Genomic DNA, 11,215 nt, shown 5'->3' on the forward strand with positions numbered 1-11,215 from the left:
ATGCTTTTTTAAAATAAAATTAATATGAAGATGGAATTGTAAAATGAGGAAGAAGCATCGCAAGAGCAGAGTGGCGCAGTGGAAGCGTGCTGGGCCCATAACCCAGAGGTCCGTGGATCGAAACCACGCTCTGCTAAGAAGTACAATGTAGAAGGAATGATAGTGTGTTGTACTGACTTTTTACATTTTATATATTTTTTTAACAAAAAACATTTCTTTAAAATCATTCGGATTTTAGATTAGTTAAATACATTTATTTTATTTAAATATAAAGGATATAATAGCTCATGAGTCACTCTATGTAGGTAATCTATCAAAATAATTGATAACACGTTTAAGATGAAAATGGTACGTTACAATTTCGCGAGTTATGTATTCACTTATTCTTTTGTTTTATAAAAAATATTGTTATTTATCATAGAAAAACAAAAAAAATATATTCGCCCAACGTGGGGCTCGAACCCACGACCCTGAGATTAAGAGTCTCATGCTCTACCGACTGAGCTAGCCGGGCTTCTGAGTACGTGCTGCAGCTTTGTACAAAAAGTTCTTTTTGTTGTAATACATCGATATAATTTGTAACATAGCGCATAATTTGTAATAGTTTCAAAGACTGTTTTTGATTAATGGACGAAGAATAAAAGTTAGGTTAGCTTACAATAAATTATTTATTTGTGCAATTGCAAATTACAACTATTCAAGCATAAATTAGTTAATTCGTCGCTGGTTTAATCTTTCTTACATAGCTGCTTTCGTTCGTGTCCTCCTAAATTATTTACAGTTGTAACATAATAAATATTTAACTGTAATACAGTTTTTCTTACTGAAGATATTTATAAAAAAAATAAAATCTAATTTTTTACAAGAATATATTCATATCCTAATAAAATACGATATGGCACGTAAATCTAATAAGTAACTAGTTAAACTGCAAATTAAAGAAATATACGCAATTATAGCTTGTAATATGTTCCATATTCTCGATCTTCGATGGTCCCTCTTAGCAGCTATCATTACTAAATCATTGTATGTTATGCTTATTAAGCACTGCGTTACAGAATTTTATAACACTCTTCCAGTGTAAGTATCTTTATTATGTAAGTATCTTTATTATTAAAAAAATTAGATTCAACTTCGTTTAGGAATACGCAGAATTTGTAATTAGTTTTATAATATACGATGGTTTTTGATATATTGAATCCAAAAATATTGATTCTGGGGCGCGGAAATGATTATTTGAAGAGTTATGCGTATATAAAATTCATATAAAGTTTAACTCGTCAAAAACTATCATACGTTATAAAGAGACTGCAGATATTCATGCAAATTTATATTTTTGTGAACATAATTAAAAAGTTCTAACTTAAATGGAGATTCATTTTACCTATTAGAAATCATAAGAAATGCTCTATTCTGGGTGCTGCATACATTCTTGTATATTGTACGAATTCTATGCATTTTTGCATCTTTAAATTTTGCACAAATACACGATTCGCAGTCTAGTTATAAACAGAAGTTGCAAACTCGACGTGCCTTAAAATGAATTCACCGACGAAGGTAATACTATCACCAGAAAGGAAATCTCTGTTAACACGTATAAACATTTAGTCTCTATTAATTATTCGAACAGGTGTGCAAAATGCGTTTTGCAATAAATGAACACATATCATTGTACCATAGTTAGGTATCGAATTTAACGTCACTTAATAGGCTAGTGTTATCAGCGATGGTAGTATAAATAGAACGAACAAATTTCGACTAATGGAAGCTTTCGAACACTCTGATGGACAATCAAACGATCCATCCGTCTTATTTACCAGTAAAAGATTTCTCACCAATGTCTTACCCTCGCAGGAATTCTCGATTTTGATAAACCTAATCTTTCGAGCCTCTAAGAATTGCTCCAATTCGACTCTACACCTCCATTTCAGAGGATTCCCAGAAAATTCAACGATATAAACATTAGGCATATCGTTTAAGTCACTAGTAAATATGCATCTTAAGTCATTACCCTCGAGATTTAAATATGTTAAATTTTTTAAATATCGAAACGATCCAGATTCGATATACTTGATGGAATTACCACGCAAATCTAATCTTCCCAAGTTTGGGAATGCAAACCAGGAAGATCCAACCATTTCCAGAGGATTGTCCTGTATCGTCAAATTCTCTAATTTATTCAAACCATTAAATGCGCCTTCCTCTACAGTGGTTAACTCGGAATTTCTAATAACAAGTTCTTGTAGATTTACAAATCTCCTGAGCGACTCTGCAGGTAGCCTAGGTAGGTGACCCTCATAAAATTCAATCGATGTTGCATCCTGTCTTATTGATTGTAGCAACAACAGATTACCACCCGTACATCGATATCGAATCCTGGTTGTATCTTCCATGATAATGCAGGTTCCTTCTATAGTTTCGTTCCTAGCCGTTGGGCTAGTTGTCACTGAAATTGACGGGCTATGAGTAACTTCTGGTACCGGAGAAGCGTAACAATCTTCCTTCAAAAGGAGTGAACTTCTATTATACTGTATGCCTCGTGAGTCGAGAAATTCTGCTAATTTGGTCCCACACAGGCAACTCCAAGGGTTATTAGAAACATCCAAAGATGATAAGTAGCGTAATTGATGGGCTATATACTCTATACCGATGCAGTTCATGGCGTTATCAGACACGTCTAAACTAATAAGGTACGGTAAATGATCGAACACATCGTTCGTAATTCTATATATATTGTTGTGAGATACGTCTAGATGTTTTAGGTTGTGAAGACCTTGGACCATATCCCAATTTATGGACTCTAGTTGGTTGCTTCGAAGGGACAAGTGTTCCAAGTTACGAAGATTTGAAAAGGCGCGCGGCTTGATACTTTCGATACCACAGTCTCGAAGCTCTAACTTCGATAAGTAACCGTTAAAGCGCGCAAAAGTGTTCTCGGGAATCTTCTTGATGTTCGATAAGATAATTCGAATCTCGCGAGCTGTTGAAGGTATCAGATTTAGTTCCTCGATTGATGTAATGGCTCGACAAGTGTAGACTGTATTGCTGCTGGTTTTCTCTGGATTACAAGCACCCGTATAAATAGTTGGTGAAGAGGAAACGATGTGAACTTCTGGTGGCGAAGGAGTTACAAAAGGTGGAGGAGGTGTCCCAATTACGGAAATGTTCGTTTGATTGAGGCTGTTTTCGAAAGAAGTCCATTGCACTTTTCCAGTGGTAAAAGAAGTATTTTGAATGGTCTACACATAAAAGAAGATAATTATTTTTACTCGATTGAGATCAACCAGAAATCATAATCTTATAATTAGACTATGGGTATTTATGCACCTTTATATTTTTGTGGATACAAGTAAAGCAATAAAATTCTGTAGAAGTTATTTTTACTTATGAGAAATCCTATATAATTTCTGCATCTTAAAGTTTTATATCAATACATAGAAAAGTGCAGTCCAGTTATAACTCAAACTAAAGTTATAGTACATCATAGATTAAATAACTTTGGTTACCAGTAACGATTGCAAGAGATTAAAATTTACTTGGTTACTGCTACCAGATATCAAAATAAGTAAAGGTAAACGAAATAAAATTCCTTTCATCGCTGATAATGGTTATTCGTAACCAAAACATTGAAAAGTTGATACTTTTTATCAGGTTCATTTTTTGAAAAATCTTTTGAAGATATAGTGATTATTGTCTTGCATTTAGACTTGACAAAAATTAACTTTTTCTCAATGATTTTTTTGTAAAAATTTTAAATGAATGTTGTCTTTGTTTTCTGAGATAAGCATTTTAAATTAAACAGGTTGAAAAAATGATTAGCGTATTACCTGTTGCTCGTGCCAGCCAGTTCTGCCATCTGGAATTTCATTCTCACTCTGATAACACCGGCCTGCATTAATTTCGAATCCTACGTTTCTCTGGGTAAGGAAGTTTTGTAGATTTGTTCTGCAAGTACAAAGCCATGGATTTTTCATTGCGTCTAGCCTCTCTAACTTTGTCAATTCAGCCAGTTCCTCAGTGGTTATGCATCGAAGCAGGTTATCTTGAATATCGAGATGTCGCAAAGAATCTCCAACGTGCCACAATGCGGTTCTTTCAATCTTCTCTATGCCATTTCGTTCCAAAATTAATTGTTGAAGACTGACGAGGTCTCGAAACCAATTGACACTCAGAACTGGTAACCTATTACCAACTAAGGACAGTCGTTGCAGCTTATGCAAACCTGCAAAAGCTCCATCTTCGATCGTAGTGATGCCACAGTCGACCAAATCCAAGGTCCTCAAACTATTCCCAAATCTAAAGAACGCGTACCTTGGTAGCGTGTCTATCTTTAAACCAGATATCTCTATCCAGGTAGTTTTATCTGGAAGTCTGTCCAGGGAAGTGAATACGTTCGTTTGAAATTCATTTCCACGAATGATCGTACGATCCTGTAATTAAGATCAAGATTAATAGGAAAATTAAGAAATGAAATTACGTACAGTACGCTTAATATTAAATTGCGGACTTGCATGTATTTTTGAGAAATTGTTGTATTATATTTATTAATTCTATTATAAATAAGTAAGTAAATAATTCTATTATAAAATTGCATGCAAATTGTGCATTGTTTCTTTTCAGGAACATAAAATGATAAAGATGGGATCATGGTTCTTAAAAATAACTCTATATGGACTAAAGACAATAAACAAAAATGTTATTTTTGACAAAATTATGATCTAGATACAAATGTGATTTTTATACAAGAAACAGTCAAGGACTATTTTTTACATATAAAAGCTCAAATTTTGCAGGAAATGGGCGTACGATATTTGTATAGTAAAACATTCTCTAATTTTACTAACATTGTAATGGACCACCATGTACTTACCCTATTAAAATCATGTAATTGTTGAGTAGTGAGAGTAGAAGGAAGAACAGTGAAGCCAATGGGAGTCATGCATTGATATTTCCTACAGTCGTTAATTTGCTTTAAACATTCGACTTCCTGGACGATAGAACGAGATCGAAAATATTCATCAAGTTTTCGTCGACATTCGCAGAGCCAGGGATTACCATCGATTCGTACGGTCCGGAGCATGCGTAGATAAGGCAGTTCGTCGATCGGTAAGCAGTTGAGATCGTTATCACGCAGACCAAGAACTTCCAATCTGGGCAGCATGCGGAATAGGTCGGGCTCTATGTGCACCAAATCGCATCTGTAAACAATCCCGACGTGCTTTGTACCGATTGAGAGGTTTATTATCATTTTTACGTAACAACAGATTTACAATGAAGTCAGTGAGAGCGCTGGCGTTTCGCAAAGAAGGAAATGCCGCGTTTCCACGTCTCTTCTTGCAAATAACCTCGGCCTACGATGCTTATTTTGGAAATCTTTTTAGATCGTGACATCATGTTTTCAATTATGTTCCCTGTTGACAACCAGATCATCGTTCATCGGGTTGTTTTTATGCAACCGGTACCATTTTTGTCCTAGCGGCGGCTTCAATTTTGATTCGCGTAATCAAAATAGATCCCGAGAATAGCATAGGTAATTTCAAACATTCAAAATTCGACTTTATCTTCTTCAATGTAGAAAGCATATACATACAATGGCTCGGGGAATTATTCGTACATTTGTTGGCTCCTTTTATGAGCATATTACGTGTGTTATATGAAACACATTGAATATTCATTAGTACTGTAATGACACTCAATTATCGTGATTGTGTTGGTAAAACTTTTAACAATTCTGAAAATGTATACAGTAGTTACATGATATTTAGTACAAGTATTGTATATTGTACTGTATATTTTGCAAGGATCGCACAAATATTTAAACATTTTAGACAAGCATCCACAATATTAATAATTAATCATAATATTCAGTGTGACTATTTTTCATTCTTATTATATGCTTCGGTTGCTTATTCGTATTGTATATCAATTTTTTGCTAAATATAAGTTTTCAACAAATGTCTTGGCAACTTCTTCATATATTTTCAGATCGGATTCAAATTTTGCCAAAAGAATCATGACATTCTTATCTCACTACAGTGGTAATAAAATCTCAAATGTTTTATATAACACGCACAATACATAAATAAAAGATTTCTATGTTAAGTGTACGAAAGCTTTCGTATGCCATTGTATATTTTATGATTTGAATAATTTGTGATTAGTTTAATAAAAGATAATTCTAAATCGTTTAACGCTATTTTGCTTACAAGGTAACCATTAAAAATAAAAATTACCTATCCAGGATAAGTCTCCGCAAGTTTGTCAAAGGGCGGAACCAAGCGGTCCTAGCTACGTGCATTTTGGTACCATGGAATATCAACCATTCTAGTCTATCTAAACCAGTAAAAGCACCCGGACTGATGAAATTGATGTGACAATTATAGAAAGAAAGTCTCTGGAGGTTCTTGAAACGCCAGAACGCATTGTCGGTGATAAGACTGAACCTCGACACCGTAAACTCTATCCAATCTGCATCACTAGATATTTCGTCAAGGTCGTCCAGGTCGCCGTGAGTGCAAACGTAAGCGATCAACCTTTCGTCATTTACAATCCGTGCTAGGCTGCATTTACATTCCACTTGGCCAATTAGGGCGACCAACGCCCAGAGTAAAATCAGATGCATCGCCTTTTTCCAATTCTAGATTTGCCGCGTCACCTGAACATATATTTTCCGCAGTAGAGTCTCAATGTCGTCCTCCAGAAATAGCACTGCAACTTCTAAGATTCGTACGTCAGGAAATAGGCTTTATAAAATAATCATTCTATTCTCAAAGAAGGTTCAATTTCTATTAAAGATAATAATATCCTGGATTAGCAATTTATTTCGATTTTCAAACATTTCTAGTTTAAAATTGTTAAATGTTAAAATTATCAAGCTTCATAATATTACCGTTTTACTTCGACACGATGGTTATGTTTAAGACCAGGAAGTACAGTGTTACACTTTCCAGGGACCGAATGCAGATTTTTGCCCCGCACACCGGAAGCGCCACTTGCCACTACTCACCATGGTCACGTTCAAACGATCTGACCGCGCTCCTCCCGTCACCACCGCCTCTACGTTTCACTTTCAACGGTCCACAAACACTATTCCGTTCCGTATTATCTTTCGAATTGTCCACCGATCTGAACACTTTTCACGGATCAGCTTATCCCCTACTCTTTCAACATTGGAAATTTCCAATATAACAAAGTATTACCATAACTGACTGAATGACAATTTCATTTTTGTTAAAATCACTTGCATTAATCTTCATAGACTGATCGTCGACTGTTTTCCAGGTAGCATATAGAACCAAATATTGGCTGTGAAATGAGATCAGTCATCTTCAATTACAATTAAGATTTAAATTAAAACCACTAATTGTAAACTCGAAATTTTGCCAAGGAATAACTGTTCAATGTAATAACTATAATTAAAGTGATGATTATCATGGGAACAGTTGAAAAGAGACCAAGTTGTTTATAAGCAGCTGTGCATCAAGAAAGCGTGACTGTCGAGAGAGATTGTCCAGTTGACGTATCGGTGGATCGAAACGAATCAACGCAACTGAGCTCGTGATCCTCGCGCTTCCTCGTTATATAAACTTCTAAGGCCAAGGTTGCCCTTGCTTCCCGCACCGGTTGTAGGTACATACACCAATCCGAGACTTATCTTTAGCATACGCCGCTCTAGTTTGGTAGGAATACTCACGTTCACTATGATGCACTTGCCAGAATATGACGCATCCGTACCTCCAGCTGCAGCTGCTTCTTTGTGAGCATGGTTCTGTCGATCAAATTAACAGCGAAGTCTAGGTCAGGTAATGTAGAACTTCAAGGCCACTACTTTGTAGATATATTATTAGTAGAGTGCGCATACTTAATGTAATGCATAAATTACCACAGTCAACAATTAATCAATGATGAATTTTCTCATGTTCTTTGTTTTATAATTCTTTACCCTTTCCTATTAAGTTTTCTATTCCAATTTTAAACTTTAAGTGTTAAATCTTAAGCTTTAAACTAAACGTTTAAACAATTTCAGACTTTCAGAAAAGCCACATAAAGGATGACTTAAGGACCACTTAAAAGATGACCCAATATTTAATGCACTATATTCTTTTTTGCCGCAAGTAGATTATAATTTGAGAGAAAATTGAAAGTAAGATTACAGAGTATTAGATATTTTTCTGAACCATGAGTTTTCAAGGTGTTTCTATGCTTCTGTAATAATTCACAATGTCAACTCGAATGATGGTCAGTTATTTTTCATTGCATCGTAACACAAAACTGTTGCATTTTTCATGGCACCTTGCCACTGTTGTCCCGTTTTCTTTTAATTATATAAAGACTATTAAAGTAACAGTAGTTTCGACACGGTTATGGTGTTAATATGTGATCCATTTTTACTGAATAAATTAGGCGATGAGTTATTACTCGCGTATCTTATCTGGCCCAATTGATTGCCATATGTTGAGCTACATAGTTAAGATAGTTTGGCTCTCAATAGGTAGCCAAAAGCGTCATATCTGATTCATCTGATTTAACACTATTGTCTTAAACGTTTAGTTTCAATGGAATATTGATCGTCAGATATCATTAATTGCAAGACAAACATCCTGACGTGCATGTCCCACCTATTCTTCCATTCAAGGACAAAGTGACCCACCCTCATAGTTACGTAAAAAACCTATCACCCTATTTGTCGAGGGTCAATCCTAATGCTCTTCTTTAATCAAATTTATTTAGGATGGTTCTGACCAATATATACAATTCACTAGACAATACAGTTAAGTATTGGAACAGTAATAGAGATTCAACAAACATTTTCAGATTAGTTTCAAATTTTATCCATATAATTGTGACAATTGTGCTTTATCACAGTGCTAATGAAATTTCAATGAGTTTTATACACAATCTTATATAAACAAGATTTCAACAAGTGAATGTTGAAATATTTTTTGAGATAATCTATACAAACGAATACATAAAGTCAGTACTACATAGGATAAAAAACCAGGAAGCATTACTTTGTCAATTTTTCCTAACGATCTTTCAAATTGCAGGTTTGCGGATTTATATTCGTATGCAATAACGTTGCATTGGTATTTGTGCTCCATGGTGATTAGTCGTTGCTGCTACGCCGTCTATCCATCCATCCATCCATCCATTTTACCCATCCAAGTCGAAGACGATGCATCGTCATTGCAACCGGCAGTCTCTCGCGGGCTGTCGTTCGCGCCGCATGCAGTTCCGCATTCGTTCTCCTTCAGATCGCGCCTCTTATTAGTAGATCGCGTTTTAAGATGAGATAGAAAAAGGTGATAGTAAATTAATTAAATAGCGATCAACATTTAGAGATGTTCGATCGATAGTACAGTTTGAATCAAGTGTTGCAGTAGGATCCGGTGAGTAACATATAATTTTTTTAATCGCCGCAGTCCCTCTGTTAGTGTTAACTGTTAACGTAATTACTTCTAGCTGCATCTGACCGTGCTAAAAACCACGAAATACTGCCCTGCTGCCTGTACCGTTAATTTTAATGACTAATTCGGCCTATTACACGGTTCTGGACTGGTGCTTGCATAATAAGTCATGATTCTCAGAAGTAGCACCCCTTTGCAGCTTATTACTATCATTTAATGCCGGTAGATTTCAAGTTTGATAACGTCGATTATATGAAAAAATAACACCTAATGCGATTTAATATAAATTTTCAATTGAAAGATGACAATTGCCACACAATATAATTTTATCAATATCTCAATGATTTTTGCTTCTTTATTGGAGTTTGAATTATTATGTCTCTTATTTTGATAAACAACAAATTTCAGCGTAAATTGAGAACAAAGAATTCTATGCATTAACAACGATTCAAGCTCAAGAAATGGTCCAAAGAATGCAGTAGGAACACTCTAATATACCAAACACACAAATGCCTTGGTACTTAAGCGCTATTAGGATTATCAATTTTAAATTAAAAATTGGAACCAGAAAAACTCGATGGCATTCAGCCTGCAGACTTCGATAGCTTATCGTTGACACCACCTTCACCCTGAATCCGAGTCCGAGGGCTAAAAAGAGGATGACAGAAACATAGTAAATTGGTTACAGGTGAAACTGGAAGGGTGGAGTTCGAATCGAGAGCAGCGAGAAAAAGTGACAGGCGAAAAAATGGATTCTCACGACAACCAGATAGGGCTCCAGCTTCTTGATCCATGGTTAGATCTACGTGGGACGCCACGAGCCGTAATCACGCCAGGTGGGTAGAAACGAACAGGTATTTGGAGCGCGACAGGAGCTCTCCCGGAGAATGTTCTCTGCAGCTGACTTCCACCATGCGCGCGGGGATTCGCATATTACCTAATGCACACGCACGGCAAATGAAATTAGCGGCGATTAGGTCAGAAGGTCACCCAGTTCGCGCGTACCAAGGTCGACCGAGCCAATCGAACGATGGATCACGTATAGGTGCTTATACATATGTGTTCATGCGTGTCTTCTAACAGGTAAAAAGTCGTGACGACATCGCATGTGCAGCATTTTTTGTCATACTATGGAATGTTGGAAGATCTCTCCGATGATGACTAGAATTTTTTCTTCGATACATTGTGGCTAGTCACGAAATGGATTAGTAGAAATGGATGTACCATCTGTTCACAGTTACCATGTACTGGATACGAGATGTACATACGACGTGTGTTATGTATAGAACATTGTGAAATTTTACTATTGGTAAAATTTCAATGTAAATAGAAAATGTATATAAAAGTTGCAAGATATTTATTGCAAAGGTATACTTAGCATTTATTAAAAAATTAGTACCTACCTTGAACATATAATAAGTATTAAAGATGGTCTCGCTAAAGATTAAGGCTTATTAATATGATTGATAATATGTATTTGTACTAAGTATCTTGTAGTTTGTTTTTGGTTGGAGCATGTGAAATATCATTCCGTCATAGATCGTATTTGGATCGATTTTCTCCACTAAATTTTCTCACATTGCGGATTATCAGTCGTACCAAAGAAGGAGAAATTTATTGTAAGTGGCATTTACCAAATATTCAAAAGATTTATGATGGAATTTACTGTTACACATATCATTTACTTGTAAGCAGTAAATCATCAATAAATCATCATTTTTTAAGAATTGGAAACTAATTGCATTATCTACATTGAATTGACAGAAAAAGTGAAGTTGATGATCAATTTGGTTTATTCGAGGCTAATG

General features: G+C 35.5%; 1 protein-coding gene, 1 long non-coding RNA gene and 2 other non-coding genes across 8 annotated transcripts; 2 read left to right on the forward strand and 2 right to left on the reverse strand.

The window, feature by feature from the left end:
* The first annotated feature begins 64 nt into the window (after positions 1–64).
* Positions 65–136, forward strand: TRNAM-CAU (transfer RNA methionine (anticodon CAU)). Its single transcript has one exon. It is a non-coding gene; the product is annotated as a tRNA-Met (tRNA).
* A 305-nt stretch (positions 137–441) lies between these two features.
* Positions 442–514, reverse strand: TRNAK-CUU (transfer RNA lysine (anticodon CUU)). The gene has a single exon. It is a non-coding gene; the product is annotated as a tRNA-Lys (tRNA).
* Positions 515–649: 135 nt separating this feature from the next.
* On the reverse strand, positions 650–7,541 carry LOC117161120 (uncharacterized). 5 transcript variants are annotated; one of them, XM_033342394.2, is made up of 5 exons: positions 7,007–7,541; positions 6,234–6,655; positions 4,871–5,198; positions 3,828–4,430; positions 650–3,239 (listed from the first exon to the last, which is right to left on the reverse strand). In XM_033342394.2, exons 2-5 carry the CDS (start codon positions 6,620–6,622, stop codon positions 1,704–1,706), a joined length of 2,856 nt encoding a protein of 951 aa, XP_033198285.2. In that variant the 5' UTR covers positions 6,623–6,655; positions 7,007–7,541; the 3' UTR covers positions 650–1,703. The 5 variants fall into 5 exon arrangements, with proteins under 5 accessions (XP_033198285.2, XP_033198284.2, XP_033198281.2 ...); XM_033342393.2 differs by having other exon boundaries at positions 6,234–6,717; XM_033342390.2 differs by having other exon boundaries at positions 6,890–7,541.
* On the forward strand, positions 7,490–10,752 carry LOC143303760 (uncharacterized). The gene is made up of 6 exons (XR_013060389.1): positions 7,490–7,629; positions 7,717–7,802; positions 8,027–9,389; positions 9,463–9,629; positions 10,096–10,243; positions 10,491–10,752. It is a non-coding gene; the product is annotated as an uncharacterized LOC143303760 (long non-coding RNA).
* Positions 10,753–11,215: the final 463 nt, after the last annotated feature.

The sequence above is a fragment of the Bombus vancouverensis genome, chromosome 16, assembly GCF_051014615.1.
Source record: "Bombus vancouverensis nearcticus chromosome 16, iyBomVanc1_principal, whole genome shotgun sequence".
NCBI classification, from domain to species: domain Eukaryota; kingdom Metazoa; phylum Arthropoda; class Insecta; order Hymenoptera; family Apidae; genus Bombus; species Bombus vancouverensis.

Bases quoted from the DNA above. Each gene is read 5' to 3' on its own strand.
- LOC117161120 (XM_033342394.2), bottom strand. From the start codon at position 6,622: ATGCATCTGATTTTACTCTGGGCGTTGGTCGCCCTAATTGGCCAAGTG. The intron at 5,199-6,233 runs GTAATTTTTATT...GATTGTTTACAG, and splicing joins CGGAGACTTATCCTGGATAG to ATGCGATTTGGTGCACATAG. The intron at 4,431-4,870 runs GTAAGTACATGG...TCTTAATTACAG, and splicing joins AATTACATGATTTTAATAGG to GATCGTACGATCATTCGTGG.